This window comes from Microcaecilia unicolor, chromosome 8, assembly GCF_901765095.1.
Source record: "Microcaecilia unicolor chromosome 8, aMicUni1.1, whole genome shotgun sequence".
In the NCBI taxonomy this organism is placed as follows: Eukaryota; Metazoa; Chordata; class Amphibia; order Gymnophiona; family Siphonopidae; genus Microcaecilia; species Microcaecilia unicolor.
Window position 1 is genome coordinate 101,504,389 of NC_044038.1, and position 24,268 is coordinate 101,528,656.

General features: G+C 49.4%; 1 protein-coding gene across 4 annotated transcripts in view; it reads right to left on the bottom strand.

The window, feature by feature from the left end:
- The window catches only part of LOC115475873 (FXYD domain-containing ion transport regulator 5-like), a 314,171-nt gene that overhangs the window by 156,997 nt on the left and 132,906 nt on the right, over positions 1–24,268 (bottom strand). For 3 of the 4 annotated variants that reach the window (XM_030211932.1, XM_030211930.1, XM_030211928.1), the window contains exon 4: positions 23,982–24,026. The exons of the other annotated variant lie outside the window; for it this stretch is intronic. In XM_030211932.1, coding sequence (XP_030067792.1) covers positions 23,982–24,026 — 45 coding nt within the window. The remainder of the gene's footprint in view (positions 1–23,981; positions 24,027–24,268) is intronic. 4 annotated transcript variants of the gene reach the window in all.

The window sequence follows — 24,268 nt, forward strand, 5'->3', positions numbered from 1 at the left end:
TCCAAACAGAGCTCTAAAATTAGTCCTGGAACAGTGTGGGGCAATAACACCCCTATGATCAGAGCTAATAGCATGTAAATTTAGGCACGCTGTTAGCACTGATCATAGGGATACTTCTGCGGAAGGATTGTGCCTGGGCATGCGCCCAAGGCACAATCCTCCTATAGAAGTTGTTTGATAGGTCCGGGCTGTCTAAAACAGGCCCAGTCCTGTCAAACACCAATGTGGTCTGGAGATCCGATCCGATGGACCTCTAGCCCATCCAACCAACTCCCCCCCAGTCAGAGGCCCTGGTGGCCTGAACCATCACAAGAGACCTGACTCCAACTCACCCGCCGCAGAAGACCCGAACCCTCCACCCCCTGACAGCAGAGAGAGGGCTGGAGGTCCATCTTGTAGTCTAGAGGCCCCGACCTCTCTTCCCTATACCTTTATATGATGGAGGAGGCAGTAGCACTCCCTCTTCCTTCCAGCGCCACCTCCAAAATGGTGGTGCCCTGCCCAGTGCATCATATAAGGGTGAAAGTTCCTCCTCCGTTGAGTGAAGGTAGGGGGGGTTGGGACCTCTAGACCACCAGACTGGGGGGGCACTAGACCACCAGGTGGGGGCTGAAGGTCTCTTCTGTTAGGGGATGGGGGAGTTAGGGGGCTGTGGCTCTTCTGTTGGGGGAATGAAGAGGCCTTCTAGCATGCTAATGCATGCTGGACAGGACTCCCCATTCCTGGAATACTAATGTCCCTGTTTAGTAGTAGTTAGTTAGCATGCATTTGCATGCTATTAGCATTCAGAGCAGGTGAGCGCGTTGTTACACGTGCTTGCCATCTCTGATCCTGGGATGTAGGCTAACGCGGGCAACAGTGCAGCACTAATGGCCTCTAGCACCTGCGTTTGCTTTTGATCATTTGGGCCACAGTGGCAGTACCCCCCCACACACACTCCATCTAACAGACAATCTAATATAATAATTTGCTCCTCCAACATTCCAATGTGTCTCACTGGGATCTTAACCACCTGCTGACATCACTCCTCCAACGTTCTCCTCCAACGTTCCAATGTGTGTCACTGGGATTGTAACCACCTGCTGACGTCACTCCTCCAACGTTCTCCGTCCCCCCTCCCTCCCAGTTCCATGGGACCTGGAACTGGGAGGGAGGGTCAGAGGGAGGGGGGACCTTGGAAATGGGAGGGAGGGAGGGAGGAAGGGGGACACTAGAACTCGGAGGGGGGAGGGAGGGGGGCCTGGAACTCGGAGGGAGGTGGAGGGGGCAGGGGAGAGATGCTGCACATGGATGGATGGAGGGGGCAGAGCACAGAGGACGTTGCCTGCATATGGATGAATGCAGGGGAGAGAGCATAATGCAGGGGAGGGAGGGGACCCTGAAACTCGGAGGGAGGCAGGGAGGGGACGACCCTGGAACTCGGAGGGAGGGAGGGGGACAACAACCCTGGAACTTGGAGGGCGGGAGGGGGGACCCTGGAACAGGGAGGGAGGGGGGCCTTGGCACACACACTCATGCTCACACACACACTCTCTCTCTCTCACAGACACACTTGCACCCAGTCTCACTCTCTCTCTGTCACACACACACTCGCACATTCACTCTCTCTCTCTCTCTCACACAGTCACAGTCACAGTCACATACACTCTCTCAAACATACACACTCCGAGGAAAACCTTGCTAGCGTCCGTTTCATTTGTGTCAGAAACGGGCCTTTTTTACTAGTTACCTAGATAAATAGGCTATGTGAAAACTTCTAACCCTCACTGTGATAGTTCTTTGACTGTGTATGACTCAAGATCTATTGTTTTGCTTTGAGTGCAGCAGATCTTTGCCACGCCCAAGAAGCTGCCACCCCAGATGACAGCCTAGTTTATCTAACGGTTAAACTGGCTCTGTCAACATCAAGATCCTACTACACAGCTATGCAAATATACCTCACTCCTGCTCTGCAGCATGTCTTGCTGTTCTGCTGATATGAGGAAGCTAGGAACATAGCTGCCAAGTTAGCCAGTTCCAAGAGGAAGATTTAAGTATCAATCCTTTGTGCTGCTAACCAAGTAAGTGCCAACAAGAGGTATATACAGTGGCACTAACTGGATTGTGCCACTCCTAACCTCCTCGGCACTATCTGGACACTGCTGAGGTGGTCCTGAGTGGAGCTTGGGTGGCACTGTTAGTGGCCATATTCAGACTGCTAAGAAACTGGATAAAGTTAGGACAGCTCGGCACTGAAACCAGATATTCAGCGCCAGCCAGTATCTGGATACCGACATTGAATATTTGGTTTCAGTTTAATTACAATGACCAGTATTTTGCATAAGCATCAGAATCTGCTCAGAGCAAAGCCCTCCTCCCCCCCCCCCCCCCCCAACACACACATGTGTAAGGATTGAATTCATAGATCAGGAAGCTCTAAGTGTGACATTGCATTTAAAGCTGGGAATCACTTGACTGTCTTTTGGATCCATAACCCAGAGAGGACCGTTCACTGCAACTGTCTTTTTTCAGAACATTGTGAAGAAGAGTGAATGTGCAGTTTCAAATTGAGGATGTCAAGACCTGTGAGGTTGTAGATACTGCAAGGTGCTGCAGGAGCTATGGTTTTAATTGGACTCAGAGGATCCTGACCAGTCGGTCATAAAACAGTGCTGTGTCTCTCATTGGCAGATGACCAAATGCAGCACCTGGAACAGACTTCCTGAATTAGTACGTCTAGCTCCAGCTCTGGCCATCTTCAAATATAGGCTATAAGCCCACCTTTTGAGGCTGCTTTTAACTCCAAACTCCTATTCTCTTGGTCAGTACCCATATCTGTTTTATCATTCCCACCTTAAGTATTTCCCTTATCCCTTATTTGTCCTGTTTGTTTGTCTTGATTAGATTGTAAGCTCTTCCGAGCATGGACCATCTCTTACATGTTCAGTGTACAGCGCTGTATACGTCTAGTAGCACTATAGAAATGATAAGTAGTAGTAGTAGTTTTAGTAGTAGATGCAGAGAAGGAAACAAGGCTGGATGTAGGGCAGGAGACATAGTTGGACGTAGGGCAGGAGACAAGACTGGAGGCAGGGCTGGTAGCAAGGCAGGAAGCATGGTTGTGAAAAAAGTGGGAGAGAAAGTGCAGCCTCCTTAAAATGGCCCCAGATGCTATCATCAACCGAAGGTGCCTCTTATCCCATCCCCCTGTGAGTCTTTTAAAAGAGTATTCTCGCCGCACGTACCTAAGAGCCCTTGCTCCGGCACGGCCCGGAGAGTGCAGCCTGCATCAACAATGAGGTGCTCTGAAGCGCCAAAGGCAGTGGCATGGACTGCCCACCACACTGAGGGGGAAACCCAACACCCCGGACAATGCTGCAGACCCACATCCCGATGCCCCCCCTGATTAATAATGGAGCATGCTTTTGGTTTGTGTGTTCCTAGGAGTTCTCCTTAGGTCCATAAACTTTCCAGTCAATGAGGTACTGGAGTTTTCCCCATTCTTTCTGAGAAACTAAGATGCTCTGGACTTCATACTGTGCGTCAGGGTCAACACCAATAGATACAGATACTGGAGGTGCCCTGCCTCTCCATCTCAGCATAAGGGATTTCAGGAGTGACACATGAAATGTGTTGTGGATACGCAGACTTTCAGGTAACTTCAATTGGTATCAAACTGGTCCAACCTGACTGATGATAAGATAAGACTCAATGAATTGGGGAGTGAACTTGGTGGAGGGGATCTTGAGATGGATATTCTGAATAGATAATGAGACTAAGCCCCCCCACCCCCCAGATAGAGCTGAGGGGCCAGAACCCGCTTCTTATCCGCCTTCTTCTTGTACTTCTCAGAGGTCCAAACTAAGAGTTCTGGCGTACTCTTCCAGAGATTAGCAAGTGACTTAGCTGTCACTTCAGCAGCTGGTACTGTAAACATCTGTGGTATTCTCAGGTGTCACCCGAAAATCATTCAAAATGGGAAAACATCAAAAGACTCGTTCACATGGCTGTTGTAACTGAATTCCACCCATGGCAGCAGCTAAGACCAGTTGTTTTGTTGGGCAGAGACACAGCAGCACAGGAAAAACTTTAAGACTTGGTTAACCCTCTCTGTCTGACTGTTAGTCTGGGGAATATAGCCCAATGAAAAGTGTCTAATCTGTAAGGTCCCACAAAGATTTCACTAGAATGTGGACATAAAATGAACTCCATGGTCAGCGACGATGATTTCTAGTAAGCCAAGTAACTGAAAAATTTCTTTAAAGAACTTCCAAGCCAACATGAGCACTGTAGGATGAAAATAAGTAATTAGGGCAATAATTATTCCCTGATAAAACTTATTACAATGTTTCCGCTCAGTCTAGGGGAAATTATAAAGAAACCTTGTGCTGGCACCCTGCCAGTGTTTTGTTCTTCGCCAAAGAACCAAAGCCACGTCACAGATGATAATTATATATTATTTATTACAGGTAGAAAAATAGACACTCTGCAATAGCTTATATGCAATAATATCTCTTACTGATATGCACTAACAAAATATATTGTCTATTATCCTGAGACTACGTACAGTAATGATTAGAACAGTACAAATTATATCCTAATGATCCTTATGAAAATTATCACATCTTATGCAAAATACACATTAGCAGCTGTCCCTGACCAAGAGCTGACATAAACCAGTCGTACTTAGATAAAACCACTGCCTAACCCCAGACTTGGAAATATATCACTGTGATCTTACCACGCTGTCCTGATGACGGCTTCAGATAAGACCGGAGCAGAATCTCCCCAGACACTATCTCAGCTGTCTGTGTCTTATGTAGTGCAGGTCTTTCTCAGCAAACAAGCAGGTTCCCGTCTCCCCTTTGGTTATCAGAGCCAAAATCTCTGCCACAGGTATTTGCACCAGTTATGCAGGTCACAAGGTTGGTATCATACAGTCTCTAGCTCACCCCGAGCCTTGCTGGATTTCTCAGGTCCTTCACAGGTACTCCTCCTCCGAGGGTCTCCGACTAACTTCTTTTCCCACTCTCCCCGCGTTCTTTCCAGACCTCTCTCTGTGATAGCCTGGACCAATTCTCCTCTCATACAGTCCAGTGCATGGGTAAGAAGAGATCTTTGTTTTGTGACCATGGAGATGGTAACTTCTGGTGCCATGAGTATGACTCCCTTCCCAGCGTCTCAGAGATAGAAGGGGGATGGTTGGAACACAGAATGACCTTGGCTTCAGCAAGCCTGTCAGTGATTTTCCACAAGCTGAAGCTGGATCTTGCTGACACAGAGATGTTGCAGCAGCCATCTTATTATACCAAGATGTCATAGGCTTGTATAGGCCAAGACCAGCTTAGGCTAGATCACAGGGAAATACCCCTACAGCACAGAAGGTAACCCGGGTAAGTGTTACGATTTGGCCCATGTTTCATGCTCTCATTCATCTCGCCACCTGGTGGCTAGACCTGGTGGCTGCTATGGATTGACTGCTGGCTGTTTCCCATGTTCCAGAAGGTTCTCCGGTCCGGTCTAGATCTTCCAGCCCTCCAGACTGTCTGGAGTTTTTGGAACTGAGCAGCACCCGTACCTGGTGACCTCCCTTGTACTTTGCCTTCATTAACCACCTGGATGCTTTCTAGTTTGCCTTGCAATAGAGGTCCTCAGAGGAGTTTCCCTCTGCGAGAGTTGTTGCAGTGTGTCTGTACTATTTTCCTGTTTCAGCTTTGGCCCTGCTTATCTCCTGGTTTATTCTATTGTCTGCTGCCTGCCCAAGACCCGGCTTATCTCCTGGTTTACTCTACTGTCTGCTGCCTGCCCAAGACCCGGCTTATCTCCTGGTTTACTCTACTGTCTGCTGCCTGTCCAAGACCCGGCTTATCTCCTGGTTTACTCTACTGTCAGCTGCCTGCCCAAGACCCGGCTTATCTCCTGGTTTATTCTACTGTCTGCCGCCTGCCCAAGACCTGGCTTATCTCTTGGTTTATGCTACTGGCATGTTCCTGCCCTGTCTGGTAAGTCCTGCCGGCCGCCTGCACCCAGGGGCTCAACTCCTGGGGAAGGGCGGTCAAGTGCAGGTGAAGTCCAGCGGTTTTCTGTCAGAGGTCTGCCTTGTCTTGTGTTTTGTGTGATTCTCCTGCCGCTGCCGCTCCTCGACAGGGGTCCAAGGGCTCACTAACCCAGTGGTTTCACAAGAAGCCTGACAAATTGCAAGGCCATTAGCTCGGAGGGATCACCCGTATTGCGGATACTCCAGGAGCACTCTCAGAACTTTTCACGGATCAGCGATGTCCTCCGTACCAAGGAGGTCCGTTTAGGCCAACTGGAGAGCCTTATGGCAGCATCTACGAAAGCAGACATTTGTCCAGCTTCGAGTCCAGATTTAGCACCGGCAGGAGCTGCTGTCACGTCAGGTATCTGTCTTAAGTCACCCCCCTCCCGATATATGATGGCAATCCTAAGGACTGTAGATGTTTTCTCAATCAGTGTGAAATAATTTTTGAACTCCAGGCCCGAGACTTTCCTTCTGATAGAACCCGGATAGCTTATATTATGTCACTGTTGTCTGGGCAAGCGTTAGCCTGGGTGTCTCCTCTGTGGGAGAAGAATGACCCGGTGCTTCACGATCTCCGCAGTTTCCTGGATCAATTTAAATGAGTGTTTGAAGAACCCGGGAAAGTTACCTCTGCCACTTCAGCACTCTTGACACTAAAGCAGGGAAAGCGGACTCTGGGCGACTATGCCATTAGGTTCCGCACTCTGGCTTCTGAGTTGACCTGGAATAATGAAAGCTTGGTTGCGGCCTTCTGGCAGGGATTGGCGCCCCAAATAAAGGATGAGTTGGCCGGACGTGAACTTCCTACCGGGTTAGATGAACTGATTGTACTCTGCAATATGATTGACATTCGATTCCAGGAGCATAGCCGAGAACGGCGCTCCCCAGAAAGGATGGGGATTAAAACACCTAGCCATCAGTATGGGCCACAGACGTCTAGTGGCCGGGAGGCCTCTCCCCTGCCACTCGTAGAACCCATGCAGTTGGGACATACTCCTCTCACGATGCAAGGAAAACAGAGGTGGCGGACCCTCAACCTTTGCCTGTATTGTGGTGATACTGGACACTATGCGTCTAGGTGTCCACTTAAACCGGTACCCTTGGATCAGGGTATGACGGCAGGTACTATTGTAAGTCTATCTTCTGGCATTCTTCGTACCCAATTCCTAGTGCCAGCAGTGCTCGATTTAGGTCACAGAAAGGAGCATACTGAAGTCTTTCTGGACTCTGGGACTGGTGGAAACTTCATAGCCGAGTCCCTGGTCCATCAATTTAACATTCCTATACAAGAATTACCTAAGACCATTCCACTCTTTTCAGATTATGGGGGCATTCAAGGTTATGTGAGTACCCAGACGGGCCCGGTGAGCTTGTGTATTGGTGATCACAGGGAAGACATTTCCCTATATATCCTCCAGTCAGCAGTGCAACCCATTGTTTTGGGACTACCTTGGCTACAGAGAAACAATCCGACCCTAGACTGGGGTAAGGGTGAGATCTTGGACTGGGGTGAGTCTTGCAGGAAACTGTGCCTCACTCCTGATGCCGGGAGTACTGTCAGCGAACAGCAGGACCAAGACCCTGATGCTTGGATGGATATTAGTGACTCACAGTCTCAGGATTCGGATGCCTCTGCAATTGGTCTGAGCATCGCTTGTATTTTACCCCAGGTCGAGAAGTTCCAAGCTGGAGCCTGCAACGCGTACAAACCCCAGGTTCCATCCAAGAGGGGTCCGAGGAAGACTCCTCGAGGCGGGTTGTCTCGCCCCTTACCTAGAAGACAGGTCCCAGGTCCTAAGGTTCAGGACAGTCCTGGTATTCGGAGATCTAAGAGGTTTAAGGATAGCTCACAGCAAGCTATGTCCAGTAGTTCTACTCTAGTGCTGAGCACTCGATCCAGCTCTGTTGACAAAGCCCAGCCTCGCCCTCAACTGGCCATCTCACGACCCGGGCCTAGTGCTATGATGGTGGACTACGCACCTAAATTCACCAGCAGATGCCACCAAAAATATCCATGGAAACCTAGAACCCCCGAGAAGTCCGGGGAGGCCTTGAGGGGGAGGTACTGTTACGATTTGGCCCATGTTTCATGCTCTCATTCATCTCACCACCTGGTGGCTAGACCTGGTGGCTGCTATGGATTGGCTGCTGGTTGTTTCCCATGTTCCAGAAGGTACTCCAGTCCGGTCTAGATCTTCCAGCCCTCCAAACTGTCTTGGGAGTTTTTGGAACTGAGCAGTACCCGTACCTGGTGACCTCCCTTGTACTTTGCCTTCATTAACCACCTGGATGCTTTCTAGTTTGCCTTGCAACAGAGGTCCTCAGAGGAGTTTCCCTCGGCGAGAGTTGTTGCAGTGCGTCTGTACTATTTTCCGGTTTCAGCTTTGGCCCTGCTTATCTCCTGGTTTATTCTATTGTCTGCTGCCTGCCCAAGACCCGGCTTATCTCTTGGTTTATTCTACTGTCTTCCGCCTGCCCAAGACCTGGCTTATCTCTTGGTTTATGCTACTGGCTGTTGCCCGCCCAGGACCCGGCTTGTCTCCTTGTTGGTATCCTGTTCCTGCCCTGTCTGGTAAGTCCTGCCGGCTGCCTGCACCCAGGGGCTCAACTCCTGGGGAAGGGCGGTCAAGTGAAGTCCAGCAGTTTTCTGTCAGAGGTCTGCCTTGTCTTGTGTTTTGTGTGATTCTCCTGCCGCTGCCACTCCTCGGCAGGGGTCCAAGGGCTCACTAACCCAGTGGTTTCACAGGAAGCCTGACAGTAATGGAATAAAGTGAGCCATCTTGGAGAATCAGTCCACGACTACCCAAATAGTGGTAAATCCATCCAATTCTGGGAGGTCCATAATGAAGTCCATGGCTGTGTGAGTCCACAGTGTCTCCGGTATAGGGAGGGGTTGAAGAAGGCCCCATGGATGTGATGAGCACAGATGGGACAAGAGGCTACCAGTAGGTTCGGGATATCAGTTCCAGTGTCCCATAGGCTCCGGGATGGCCGGCAACTTTGAAATTATGGTCCCACCTCAATGCTGCATCCCAGAGTTGTTTGGGCACCACAGTCTTGCCCGAGGGTATTGGTATTGAGATGGCTGCCAGGATCTTGGCTGAATTCAGGATGGTCTCGGGATCAGGGCTCATCAGTAGCCTCAAAGGATCAGGAAAAGGCATAGGCCCGAACGTTCTTCTCAGCTGGACGAAAGATCACTCAAAAGTCAAAACAGGAAAAAAGGAGACTATCAAGCCTGATGTGGGTTGAGTCTTCGAACCTCCTGTAAGTACAGGAGATTCTTGTGGGCCATGGTCACGGTGAATAATTAGCTCCCTCCAGTAATTGATGCCACTCCTCCAAGGCCATCTTGATGGCTAATAATTCCTGATCTCCCATAGTGTAGTTCTTTTCCACAGGTGAGAATTTCTGAGAGAAGAAGGTGCAGGATAACAATTTGCTTTTAGTGTCTCATTGAGAGAGCATGGCACTGGCTCCCATGGAAAAAGCGTCAGTTTCTATGAAGAAGGGTTTTTCCGGATCAGGATGATAGAGCATTGGGTCCGTAACTAAGGCTTGCTTCAAGAGGTCAAAGGCTGAGATCGCCTCTCCAGGCCTGTGCCGAGTGGTTGTTTAGAGCCATAAGAGGTGCGGCATTAGTGGAGTAGTCCTGGATGAACTTGTGATAGTAATTGATGAAACCAATGAAACGCTGTAAGGCTCGTGAACCCTGATATCAAGGCCAGTCGCGAATGGCTGTTTCCCCAGCCAGGGCTAGACCCGACACTTTCCCAACTTGTTTAGCTTTTAAGCGCCTAATGCCCTCTCTTGCCATAGCAGAGGCATAAATTCAGCAACTGGCATCTCTGTTTCTCCTGTTCAGTGAGGGAGGAGCGGCCCTCTCTTCCCACAGTAGAGACATAAATTCAGCAACCGGTGTCTCTGTTTCTCCTGTTCAATAAGGGAGGAGAGGTCCACTTGCATCGGCTCTCCAGGGTCAGTAGGTGTAGTATCTTTAGTTGACATGTGGGGTCATGGTGGAAACTGGGTGCTAAGCAAACCATCCTGCAGGAGCCTTGTCATTCTTGAGCCCACTCATGGAACTTAATGTCTACCTGGTTGCAAAGGTAAATGAGGTCATCCAGCATTGTGGGAAGATCCCATCTTATCATTTGATCTTTAATCTGAGGTGCCAGCCCCTGCCAGAAAACTGCCACAAGAGTTTCATTGTTCCACTCCAGCTCTGAGGCAAGAGTACAAAACTGAATGGCATAATTGTCAAGCCTTTGCAACCCTTGTCGCAGTTTGAGAAGCTTAGATGCTGCAGAAGAAGCCTTTCCAGGTTACTCAAAGACCCTCTGGAATTGCTCAAGAAGCACATTCAGGTTATTAAGTACTGGGTCATTCCACTCCCAGAGATGCCCACACAAGGGCTTGGCCTGACAGTAGAGACATGATGTAGGCCACTTGGGCTCTATTGGAAGTGAAGTCCATTGCTTGGAGTTCAAAGATGATCAGACATTGGTTGAGAAACCCTCCACAGGTCTTAGGACTCCTATTATACCAAGGAGGAGGCACCAGATGAATTCCAGGTGTAGTAGGAGCAGCTACAGGAATAGAACTGATGGCTGCTGGTAGAGTGGCAGCAGTTTGTGGCTCCACAGGTATCTGAAGATGGTCCATACATGTGGTCAGATCCCAGACATAGCCAGATAATTGCTGGAGCAACTGAAAAGTAGTTGACTCGCCTGAACTCATAAGCTTTGTAATCTGTCACCACAGGGTTTGGTGAGCCATTGGACCATCAGCAGATGAGGCGGATTGCCCAACCCGGAGGCTAGGCAGGGCCCCTACTGACAGTAGGCAAGTCACAACCCCAGCACAGGCTGGATAAGGTAGCTCTTAAAAGAGCTCTTGGGGGCAAGCCTGATCAGGTCATGGCCTTTGAGTAGCTCTGAAAAGAGCTCTTGGGGGCAGGCCTGACAAGGTCAGGGCCTGGGAGTAACTCTGAAAAGAGCTATTTGGGGGCAGGCCTGACAAAATCAGGGCCTGGGAGTAGCTGGATCTGGTTTGGTTGGAAGCAGAACAGGGGACAAGGCTAAATACAGGGCAGGAGACAAGGCTGGTGGCAGGGCAAGAGACAAGTCTGGATGCAGGGATGGTAGAAAGGCAGGAAGCACAGTTGTGAAGGCAGTGGGATAGAAAGTGCAGCTTCCTTAAAAGAGCCCCAGATGCTGATGTCAACTGGGGGTGCCCCATAGCCCTCCCCCTGTGGGTCTTTTAAAAGAGCGTTCCCACCGCACGTGACGTTCTCCTGCCAGAATTCTGTGCAAAAGAATTTCAAAATTCTGCGCACAAAGTTTGCAAATTCTGCAAAATTCAGTGCACAAAATTTGCAAATTCTGCATGTCTGTTTGGTATAATTTAAGCAATATTACAGCCCTCTCTCCCTGTATTTATTTATTTATTTTATTGCATTTGTATCCCACGTTTTCCCACCTATTTTCAGGCTCAATGTGGCTTACATAATGTTGTTCACAATGTCATTACAAGATATCAGATACAGTTAGTATTGTGCAGTGATTAAGTAGGGAAGAGAGAAGAAAGGGAGAGAGTGATCGGGAGTTATGTAAGTGGATTTTCATAACTGATTGGGTTGGAGAGGTGCATTGATGAGGTTGTCAGTTATCGGTTCTCATTGTAGGATTTGTTGAAGAAGTATGTCTTCAGAGCTTTGTGAAAGATAGTTATATCATTGATAGTTTTCAGGTCTGTAGGTAGTGCGTTCCATAACTGCGTGCTCATGTAAGAGAAGGAAGCGGCATGCATCAGCTTGTATTTTAGTCCTTTACAGCTGGGGAAGTGCAGGTTGAGAAATTTGCGGGATGATCTTGTGGCGTTTCTGGGGGGTAGGTCTACGAGGTTAGACATGTATATTGGGGCATCTGCGTGAATGATTTTGTGAACAATCGTGCAGATTTTGAATGCAATTCGTTCCTTAAGTGGTAGCCAGTGAAGTTTCTCTCTTAAGGGTTTTGCACTTTCATATTTAGCTTTTCCAAATATGAGTCTGGCAGCAGTATTCTGGCCAGTTTGGAGTTTTTTGATAGTCTGTTCTTTACAGCCAGCGTACAGTGCGTTGCAGTAGTCCAGATGACTTATTACCAATGACTGTACCAGGGTGCGGAAGATGTATCTCAGGAAGAATGGTTTTACTCTTTTGAGTTTCCACATGGAGTAGAACATCTTTTTCGTCGTATTTTTCACATGGGTATCAAGGGTGAGGTTTCGATCTATGGTGACTCCGAGAATTTTCAAGTTTTGAGAGACAGGAAGAGAACAGTATGGTGTGATTATGGTGAAGTTTTTTGTGTTATGTTGCGAGGTGAGTACAAGACATTGAGGGGCATAATCGAAAGGTCGTCCAAGTACGCATTAGGACGTCCTTACGAAAACGTCCAAAATCAGGCATGTATAATCGAAAATTAGTATGGGTGTTTTTTGATAATCGATTATCCCTGTAGCAAGACGACCAAATGAGGAGCGCATAAGCATGACTAAATTGGGCGCCCTAACACGTTCGATTATCGCAGGTGCAAACGACCAAATCAGAAAGTGTGTAAAAGAATGTACATAGGTGTACCGCAAATACAGTACATGCTGTTCTGGACATCTAGGTAGGGGAAAATATGAGGAACGTTTATACGCGTCAACTACAGAAAGATCATGCTGCTCCACCGATATATTCCTCATATGTGCCCTATCTGGATGTCCGGAACTGCATGCAGCTATATGCATATTGTGTATATGTGAAAAGGGTCGGGTGCTTCATACTCATCTATATAAGGCAAGTTCCGCATGCATAACAACCAGGCATGCACGTCAAAGACGTCTATGCTTACGACGGCGTCCACGTGCTGATAGGGCCATATATGGGATGGTCATCCATATATGGAGCTGTTCACGAAACTACGTCCGTCACGCAAGGACGTCCATATAAGGCACTTGTTTTCCCACATCTATTCTCAATGAAAAAATGGTGCATTTACGGAGGGAGCCAAATTTCAGTGAGGAGAAGAGCCTGCTGCTGGTGCGGCTATGCCTTAGGCTCTTTATCACACACCACCACCTGCCCCCCAGGCTCCAGGCCATGAGAGCCTGGTCCCGCATCAGGGAGAGGCTGGAGAGGTAAGTGTTTGCCCCCCCCCCTCCTGTACTTACACATATAACAGCTCCCTCCCTCATCAATGTAGCCAATAACTGGAGTGTGCATGCAAGGATAATGAGTAATATGGGTACATGCACAATCACTAATAAAATGTATGTTCTTGAAAGGACAACCATTCCCATATCCCTACAATAATGTATTTCGTTATTTCATTATTTCTTGCATTTGTATCCCACATTTTCCCACCTCTTTGCAGGGTCAATGTGGCTTACAACACATCTGAATAGTGGAAACATTATACCAATTAAACGTATAGCATACTTGATAACATGGTAAACACATATAAAGTAGTTTTACAAGCATTAATTATAATGCATACAAACGGTACTTTCTGGCCTCATGGCCACCTCTATGGCATCATCTGCATAGGAGCCAACTCAGTGGTTGCTGTGGGTGCTTGAGCACCCCCAATATAGAATAAATGCCTTGTATGTATCCAGGGAGGGGTGATCTCCACTGGGGGTAGCACCCCCCAAAATTTTAAAAAGGTGGCTCCTATGAATCTGGACCAATGGAGGTGGTCCTCCCCCCCCCCCAACAGTGTTGACCCTTTCTCTGCTATTTGAATAACAAATGAATGTGTGTGCAGAGGGCAAGAAGGACCATCCCCTGACTCCTGCTCTACAAACTTATATCTTACAGACGCTTCAGGGTTCACCGGGACTTTGAGTCCCTGAGGAGGAGGTTCTGCCGTGTGAGGCGGGAGAGGCCTGAGCTCATCCGGGCAGTGCGACGGCACCTCAGGGCTCGCCGTAAGTATTCAACAAACGGACACCTGTACTGATTTGTAAATATATTTATTGAATAATGCTAATGTCCTGTACAATATCAATTTCCATGTGGCTAATAGCCAACTACTAAGTAATAACATATTTATTGGTCCCAGATCAAGGATGCAAGTTGCAGGTGCCCTCCCATGACTGTGGCTGCAACTTCCAACGACCATCCCCCCTTCCCCCCCGAGATGATTGAGATGACATGCCTCACTTTAGTCTCCCCCTTTCTGGGGTGGGTGGATAGTGTGTCCTGGTAGACCTGCCTGAGGCCCTACTTTTACTGGATGTCATGGTCTCCCTCACATAAAAGTAATGTGCTAAACACCCTTCCCACCGCCCCCCCCCCCCCCCATTAAAAACAACAAAAACAGCTCACCAAACCCTCGTCGCATCTCACAATGCAAACATGCTGGTCACCAATGAGTGTGGTGTGCCAACATGTCCTGTGTGTTTTGTGTCAGTGCAGTTTCCAGGGTTCCCTGTCATGTCATCTGATGCATCTCAGTCCCCCGTGGGTATAGGCCACGCCTCCTCACACCTTCCCCCATCCCCTGGCTCAGGCCACCCAGCTACTGCACTATGCAAGCCATGTTGCATGTGCTCATCTCATCCATACTCTGTTTACATACACAGGGCTCCAGCACCAGCAGCAGGAGCAGGCTGATGAGGCGGGCCACCTGGAGGAGGAGGAGCCAGGCCAGGAGGGGCACCTGGAGGAGGAGGAGGAGGAGTCAGCCCAGGAGGGCTACGAACAGGAGGAGGAGGAAGAGCCGGCTGAGGCCCATTATGAGGAGGAGTCGGACTCGGAGGATGGGGTCCTCATTGATGAGGACATTATAGAGGACCCCTCCCCAGCTGCAGCTCCATCATCAGCTGCACCATCTCCCTCCCCTCGGCCATCTCCATCCCCTGAGGCACCTCCACCACGTGCCACAACATCTTCCCCTGGGCCTGCTCCATCCCCTGGGCCTGCTCCAACCCCTGGGCCAGCTCCAGCCCTTGGGCCAGCTCCAGCAGCCCTTGGTGCTGGTGCAATGATGCACCTCCTGCAGCAGCTGGTAGATGGCCAGTGCCAGCTGGTAGATGGCCAGCACCAGCTGCTGCAGGAGGTCAGAGCCCTACGGCAGGGCAATGAGCAGCTCCAGGGCCCACTGAGGGTACTGCTGGAGCTGCTCATTGCCCTGCTACAGAGGGCATTACTCAGAGGGCATGCCCGCCCTTGACTAACGTTGTGGGGAGGGGAGGGAATTATTGGGGTTGTGGGGAGTTGTGGGGGGGAAGGAATTGTTGGGGTTGTTGGGGGGGGGGATGTGGGGAGATGTGGGGGGAATCACAATGTTGGTGGGGCTTTGTTGGGTTGGGGGGTGGGGGTGTTGGGGAAATAAATCTATTTGTTACACTTTAAATAACAGGGTGTGTGTGTGTCTCTCCCTTGTGCACTACATATAAGCAAATGGTGCTGTTGAGTTGAGAGGAAGGAGGCAGCAATATTCATAGCATGAAATGTGCAGTGTGAATGAGAAAGTTGATGCATGTCTGAGAATGTTGGCCATACAGAAGGCCATCTGTTCATTCCTACCTGCATGGCCATATGTGCAGGGGGGGGGGGGCGGGGAGGCTGGATGGATATTACTGTTCACGAACACAAATGCCCAGCCAGCCCCTCTCCCTCCCCTCCCCCTTTACCATACTGACCCACAGCACAGAGTGGCATCAATAAGAGATTTATTGTCTAGCACTTGTGATCTGCCAAGTAGAAACTTGCACATAACCCTAGGTAGCACATAGACGATGTTTGCTCTCTGATGGCCAGACATCCTTACCCACAAGCCACATTGGTGGCCCACGAAGGAGCTACATACAGCTGGCTCATATTTTCACATTCAATACATCAGCAATGGTATATAGTGCTGAGGAGAAAAGGGAAAACAATGGGAAGGGAAGCCCATTAGATGGATGGTTACTTCATCACAGTTGCAATATAATACAAGAGTTACAGAAGGCCACAAATAAATATGGTGCTCATTATTTGGAGGTTTGATCACACTTTCTCCAGTAGTAGCTCAAGGTGAGTTACATGCAGATATTCTAGGTCTGTCTCTGTCACAGGATGACTCAGTTTGTCCCTGAGCCAACCGGGAGTGAAGTGACTCACCCTTGATCACATGGAGCAGTAGTGGGAATTGAACCGGCAACCTTGTAATTACAAGGCTGGTGCTCTAACCACTAGGCCACAGCAGCCGCCAGGCTGTGGCCACCTGCAGTTAATTTGGGTTGGGACCTGTACACAGAACCCTCTCCCTCACCACCACGTCTTAAGGGCTAAGTAGGCAGTACCTGTAGCCACCTTGAGCCTATTTTCCAGGCTACCAAATGTTAGAAATGTTCTTGTTCCCTAACTAGGGAGGATTTTAGGAAGGTGTTCAATAATGTGCTAAACACATCCATTGCATATATTATTCCCCCTCCCCCTCCTCCTCCTATCGACCTTGACAATGGGTGGCCACTTCATAAATGGGGACTGGGGTTCACCACATAAACAAGGAAGATGGAACCTACCGGGAACCAATACAGCAGCTCCAACAGCTGGCCCACACCATTGAGGACCTGCCAACCCCACACAGTACAGCGCTGATGGCCTCCAGCCAGTGCACAGGAACCTGGTGAAAAGAGAGCTAGCTGAGAGTTGACTGCAGACTACATACAGTGAATGGACACTCCTTGATTATGAGCAGAAAGAGAAGAGTTGGCAGACAAATGAGAGCTTACCATGAACGTCTGTTTCACGAATTTGTAGTGCGCCTTCTATCTTCAGGAATATTAGCTGGACGTCTGCCTCAGTGAACTGACTCTTACCGAGGGGTGCTTGATTTGGGCCGATTGTAGCAATTTCTTCGCCACCACAGACTGCCTGCTACAACCAGGCAGAGAAAATGGGAGAAAGTAAGGGAGGCTCACGGGATGTGGAAGAGTGGAAACGGAAGGCGTGGTGGCTGAGGGCCAGCCCTAATCACAACCCCCCCCCCCCCCAAATACACAGGTGTACCCAAGCATACATTGCCAAACACAAACCTTATTATAAGTGAGGGTAAAACCCTGTAAACGATTGTTAAGAACAACTTGCAACGTCCCAGCACAGGAAATGGCGGTTTAAATGGCAATGAAGAAAGGGAAGGCGGGTGGGGACGCCCATATTAATGTATCCATAATCGAAATCACATGGGCCTAATCGCTACCTCAGCTGGAGATGTTTAGGAAATGTGTGTATAATGGAAAAGAAACCGCTCATATCTGGAACGCCTATCCCCTGTCCAAAATAGGCGTCCCTGGCGAGTATTTAAGCGCCCACTCACTCCGTATTTTCGAAACCCCATTGTTACAATGCCGCCGCGTCAGCCCCCAACCCGGAAGGGAAATTTTTCAGATGGAGAGGTAGAGCTACTGGTGCAGGAGATCCAGCAACGGCACCAAAATCTCTTTGCTCCCACAGGGCAGAGGCTTGCTGCAACCACCAAACAGCGGGAGTGGGAGGCGGTACGTGACAGCATCAATGCAGTCTTCCATTGTGCAAGGGACGTGGAGGACTGCAAGCGCAAGTGGCGGAAGCTGAGGAGGGATGTGAAGCGCAAGGCTGGTGCCCATCCCCCACCACATGACACAGACAACCTCACCCCCCTGGAGCTCATGGTCTACTCCCTCCTACCCCAGGAGGGCATCCACGGAATAGGGTCCCTTGACACCTCGGCAGAGCCTGAGGGCTCAGGTAGGTTGACGATTATGAAGCTGGGCTATCTGTTCTGCTGCATTAAACTGTGTTATACAAGTTCGGGCCGGGAGGTGGGAGGTGGGGAGTGGGGGGGGGGGGGGGCGGGAGGAGGGGGAGCGAGTTTCAGGCTGGTGTGCTCATATGTAGAATAAACGACCATCTTTATGAGCGAGTTTCAGGCGGGTGTGCTCATATGTAGAATAAACGACCATCTTTATGATGCTGTCCTGACTTCCTTACCCCTACTCACTTGCTCTGTACCCTTACTCTCTATCCCTACCGTACTCATTTACCTTCTCTCTTACTTGTCCTGTGTGTGCATCTTAATTACATTGTAAGCTCTATTTGAGTAGTGGTAGTGTTCATGTGTGTCATAGGAGCACACTCTGTGGGTGCTGTGGGTTTTTGAACACCCCCAATATTGAGCAACTATCATGTAGGTGTCCAGGGTGGAGTTTTGTGCACTGGCCTTAGCACCCCCAGTTGGCTCCTATGGGTGTGTGTAGGTTACTACTGTGGCACAACTTTGGGGGGGCCTTCCTTCCCTACTACTCCCTCCTATTTTCTCATCACCAAACTGTGCCTATTTCTTTCTGTTACCTCTGTGCTCTAGTGAGTGTGGGCCACATGCATGCAACTTAAGGAGCCTCTAATGGGGGTGATAAAGCAGTTCTAGGCAGTCTAGCAAGTCAGTAGTAACACAAGACATGCTGAAATGTCCTTCACTTTAACTAATATACAACAAACAGCTTGTCCACAAAGTTGTGAGCGGTGTCCTTCTCTTGGCTGTCCGTACATCACCTCTACCCAGCTGCCTGTGGGGCTCTCTTTCACATCGGTGTCAATTCCTTTCCTCCTCACCAGCTCTTTGCTGGGTCACCAGTTTGGGGGCCAATGTATATGAATGCTGAAAGACAAAAGTGGGTTATTTTCACTAACACACTTCCTCACCCTTGTGCTATACAGGTGATGACTCTGAGGAGGCTGGCCCTAGTGGCCTGCAAGCCCAACAAAGGCCTACACCAACAGGACAGCCTCAACCTCCACCGCCTGCAGCAGTACAGCCTGTACCACCACCACCTGCACCAGTACAGCCTGTACCACCACCACCTGCAGCAGCTGAACCAGCAGTAGAGGCTCAACCTCCACCAGCACCACCAGCAGAGGCGGCACCTCCACCACTGGTTGACTCTGCTGAGGAGGATGCATGTAGGGGGCCAGCTCCTCGCCACAGGCCATCCAGCCAACGGAGGCAACTCCTGCGGCTGGCCACTGATTTGCTCAGGCACAATGTGCGCCTGGAGGAGTACTGGCAGGAAAAATTACAGCTGCAGCGGGAAGCACTGCAGGTGCAGCGGGAAGCCCTCCAGGCGCAGCGCCAAGCCCACCAAGAGGTGCTCCAGCAACTGCAACAGCTGCAGCACACCATTGAAGGCCTGCGCCCTCAGGTGACACCACCTACTCCAGCGGTGGTGGTGCAGCAAGACCTGCCATCCACTTCCTCCTCCAGTGGGCAGCAACCACCACTAGCTAAGAGGTGGGCCTTGAGATTGGGCGCCTCCACAGCCATTACTGCAGCACCCACCACCAAACCAGCTCCCATTCTGGGTCCTGTGGCCAGGCTACAGCCAACAAGGTGGCCAGATTTCCACGCCGAAGCCGCAGGCTGCTGTGTGGATACGGAGGAGGACAGTGGGAGCAGCACATCAGCAGAGTGTGAAGATACTTCTCCTGCAGCACCAGCTGCAAAGGAAGTCCGTGGGAGGGGTAGGAGGGGAAGGGGACGGGGAAAGTGATGGCACATGCTGGAGGGTGAGGGTTGGTGGGAGGGGGGGGGTGGTGGGGTGAACACTTATGCACTTAATATAAATAAATGTGCACTTACTTTCACGCAAAACTTGTTTCTATGAGTCTTTGTCTTGCTCTTACGCCAAGCTGGTAAGCATTGAGCTCTGCTCTGTGGGCTGGGAGTGGAGGGAGCTCCTCCTCCTGCTTATCTGGGGCCTCCTATGGTGGCTGTGGCTCCTCTGGGAGAGGCTGTCCTCTGCGCTGGGCCAAATTGTGCAACATGCAGCATGCCACAAAGATCTTGGCCACCTTTTCTGGACTGTAGAGCAGCTCTCCTCCAGACCGGTCCAGACAGCGGAACCGGTTTTTCAACAGGCCAAAGGTCCACTCAATGATCCCCCGGGTGCTGCGATGTCTCCTGTTGTAGGTTTCTTCTGCCCCTGGTTGTGGGTGGACCATGGGGGTCATGAGCCATGTCCTCTGCGGGTAGCCTCGGTCACCTTTGGAGAAAAGCAGAATGAGATAGATGAGGGTGTATTGTTTGGAGCAGGTACAGGGGGGATTAGAATAGTGGGTTGTGGAGTGAAGTGGAGGAAGCCAGGGCGGAGGGTTGCCCAGTGGAGGAGGTATAGTATGGGTACATCCATGTTGCACTTACCTAGTAGCCATCCACCAGTGAACTCCCCTCGCTCAAACCTGCGGAAGATGCCCGAGTGATGTAGGATGTAGGCATCGTGGGTGGACCCGGGGTACCTGGCACACACATCTAATATCTCCCCCTGGGCATCACATACTACTTGCATGTTCATCGAATGAAATGCCTTCCTGTTTCTGTAGGTGGCTTCGTGTGGCCGGGCGGGGTCTGAGTGGGACTTGTGTGCAGTCAATCACACCTATGACCGAGGGGAATCTAGCAACAGCATAGAAAGCGGCCATGTTGTTGTGCAGGGCCTGGGGGGTGGTGGGGAAAGTGATGTAGTGAGAGGTGTGAGTTATAAAGGCATCCAGGAACTGGGTGAGACAGTGTGAAATAGAAGCCTGGGTGAGCCCTGTGTTAGCAGCTAATACAGATTGAAAACTCCCAGTGGCCAGGACAGAGAGAGAGGCAGTGATTTTGAGGTGGACAGGGATGGGGTTATTCCTATGGGTCTGGGGCTGAAGGAGGGGTTTCAGCTGCTCACAAAGCTGCACAATGGTGTCCCTATCAAACCTGAACCTTGTTAGACACTGCTGGTCACTGAGTTGTAGGAAGGTGGTGCGGGGCCTGAACACTCGGGGCTGTGAATACCTCCTGCGGTGTGTGCCCTCTTCCTGTACCATGCCAGCCACCAGTGCATTAACTGCATCCATGTCCCCACCAGTGCAAGTATTAGTACTAGTAGTAAAACACAAACAACACACAGATCTCTCAGTTCCAGCCACCACGCCCTCTGGCCACTCACTCGCCAAACAGTACAAGAACACAGAGACAAACGGAGGTCAGGGACTACAGTATACACATGGGAACAGTGAATGGAGAGAGATAGGGGGAGGGGAAGGGGACGGGGGCGATAGAGCAAGGAGTAGGAGTAGGGAAAGGTCAAAGGGTAAGACACAAAAGAGGCAGAGCACACAGACGAACGTAACAAGTACTCAACACACTCAGCTTTCTCTCTGCAACCAACAATTCAGCTCTCTCCCAACACCGATCTCGCCACTCTCCAACTCCACACAATCGCTAATGGGTCTAAAGACGATTTCCCCCTTGCTCTGGTCGCTTTTATTTCGTGTTTAAGCAATGACGCCCATGTTCGCACCCACCCCAAATCATTTCGCTATCCGTTATACGTTGTAGATGACCACCTCATAACACCGCCCCTAACACGCCCCTTATTTGGGCGTTTTTCTCTGAATGGACGTGCGCCACGTACACTCTAAATTGTTCTTTCCATTATACTGATTTATTCGTTTTTGGGAGATAAATGTCTATCTCACGATTTGGGTCGCTATATAGGCGTTTTTCGATTATAAGCAGGATTGTGTTTTTTCTGCGTTTAGTTGGAATGCATCTGCCCATCCATACTCATAGCATCTACCTTTTTTACAGCTCCCCTTCCTGCACCCACACACCATTAATATTTTTACAGCCCCCCTGCACCCACGAATAGCATTCCTCTTTTTTTTTACAGCCCCCTCTTCCTCCCTGCATCACACATAGCATCCCCCTTTTTTTACATCCTCCCTCCTTCCCCCACAGCATCCGCCCTTTTATAAAGACCCTCCTTCCCCACACATAGCATCTCCCTTTTTTGAAGCCCCCTCCCACCCACAGCATCTTTTTTTTTTACAGCCACCCACAGCATCCCCCTTTTTCTTTTTTTACAGCCCCTCCCTCCCTCCAGCCACCCCCGTACTCACCCCTTTGGCAGGAGGAGGAGGAGCTGCAGTAAGAGAACCACTTCGGGAGAGGAAAGAACCCCACTATTTCCTGCCTTGCTGCCATGCTTTTTTTCAAACAGCCACCAACGAAGCTTCAAGCAGTAGCCTCATGAGATTACCGCTTGAAGTCTCGGCGGCCATTTGGAAAAAGCATAGCACCAGCAAGACATCAGTGGCAGTGGGGCAGGAAAGAGTGAGATTCTTTCCTGCCCCCGAAGAGATGTGCTGTGCTCAGATAGGTCAGGTCATGGCAGTGGGCGGGGGGAGGGGGGGGGAATCAGGCAGCAGCAGGCGGGGGGGGGGGGGGGTCGGGTGAGTGAGTGGGGGAGGGCCGGGTCATGGCAGCGGGCAGGGAAGCGTGCAGATTCTACACAGAAATGTTGAATTCTGCATGACTGCAGAATTCTGCACAAATTCCAGCAGGATGCACCTAAGAGGCTTTGCTCCAGCATGGCCCATATGAGCATGGCCTGCATCAACAACACGGCACACCGGAGCACCGAAGACAGTGGCACGGACAGCCCGCTACATCGAGTGCCTTCAAGAATGCCGTGGACCCGCATCCCAACACCCTCCGACGTCAGTGCACAACCTGGCGCCCAGGGCACGGCTGCGGCTGTGACAATTAAAACTAAAATCATAAAGAATAAAATATGGTTGGCTTGTGGTGTCTTGGTTCTGAGGAAAATTCCCACCTTGATTAATGAAGTGCTGTCTACTATAACAAGCACTACTACTAATCATTTCTATAGTGCTACTAGACATACACAGCGCTATACAAATTATATGCAGATACTTTGTCCCTAGAAGACTCACAATCTAAGTTCTTGTACCTGAGGCAATGGAGGGTGAAGTGACTTGCCCAAGGTCACAAGGAGCTACAGTAGGAATCAAAACCAGGTTGCCATGATCAAAGCCTGCTGCACTAACCATTATGCCACTCCTCCACTCCAAGCACAGTCTATGAAACCCCAGATACAGAAAAAGAACATTACACCCCCAAAATTTGGGGAGTAATCTTGAGCTACCTGTCAGTAATATGTAGATGTTAAATTAGTTATGTGACAACAGTGGTTTCAGTTTGTCTGATCAATATATTCTAAATAATATAAATAGTGTGTATATACACAAATATTTAGATCCTTATAAATAAACTAGAATTACCCTGTTAATTCAGTAATAGGCGTGATGTGGTAGGATCCTACAGGGCAGAACAGAATGTTTCCAGTCCCTTGTCACCAGCATTCAGTTACAGCCTCTGTTCTTCTGTTAGGTTTATTTATTAGAAATGAACTTTGCATTCCTCAGTCTCCAAAGTAGAGATGTTCTAGCTACTGAGCAGCTCAGAGTAGCTCCCATAGTTTAACTGCTTCTTTTTTGAATTGGTTCCTCATTGTTCCATTGTTCTACCCTTACTATTTCAGGCTATGGCAGAGAGGCCATCAGGAAACGCAACAGTCATTTTCTAGTTAGTGCATTTTCCCCATTAAGTCACTTTACTTAGCTCTCTGCAATGCAACAGGGATTCTTCTAATTTATATGATAATATTTGTATTTATTTCTTTATTTATAAATAGCTTTATAAATCATCTACCCAACCACCCACCCAGCTAGCCTAAAAGGTCACCCAGAACAGTATGCAATAAAAACATTTAACAAAAAATGCACAGAAATAAAACCATAACATCACAAAATGCACAAAATTGGTCCATATAGACTAAGATTTAAGGGATGATTCCTAGCCTTCAACTGGAAAACAAGCAAGTTTTAAGTGCAGGACGTTGTGAGAACTCTATAAACAGACTTACCGAGCAAGCAAAGGGAGGCAGGCTGATGAGACGGTGAGAGAAACTGAGAAACAAATAGGGGAAAGAAGGAGAAGGAGAGAGAGGCAAGGAGCTAGAAAGAGGAAGATATGGAAAATGAGAAGTGTGAATAAGAAACAGGGAGGACTGGGAAGAAAAAGGGAAATACTGAGGACTAGAGTGGGCACACACTTACCCAAATTTCCATCATCTTCAGAGTTAGACACAGCAACTGTAGGACCTTTTTTTTAATCAGGCAAGGGGAGCATGAAAAAAAATACAGATAGACTATTAGAGAGAGAGAAAAAAAAAACCATATTAACCTTGTGTACATACTCATACCTCCCCAGGACAGACTGAGTTTCAAACTGAACATCCTTATGTAAGGCTCTTAGACATAGGTGCCAGCTCTGTGGGTGCTTGAGCACCCCCAGTCTGTCTGAAATGGAAAGTAGAAAGGAGTGTTGTCAGAAGGTTAACTGG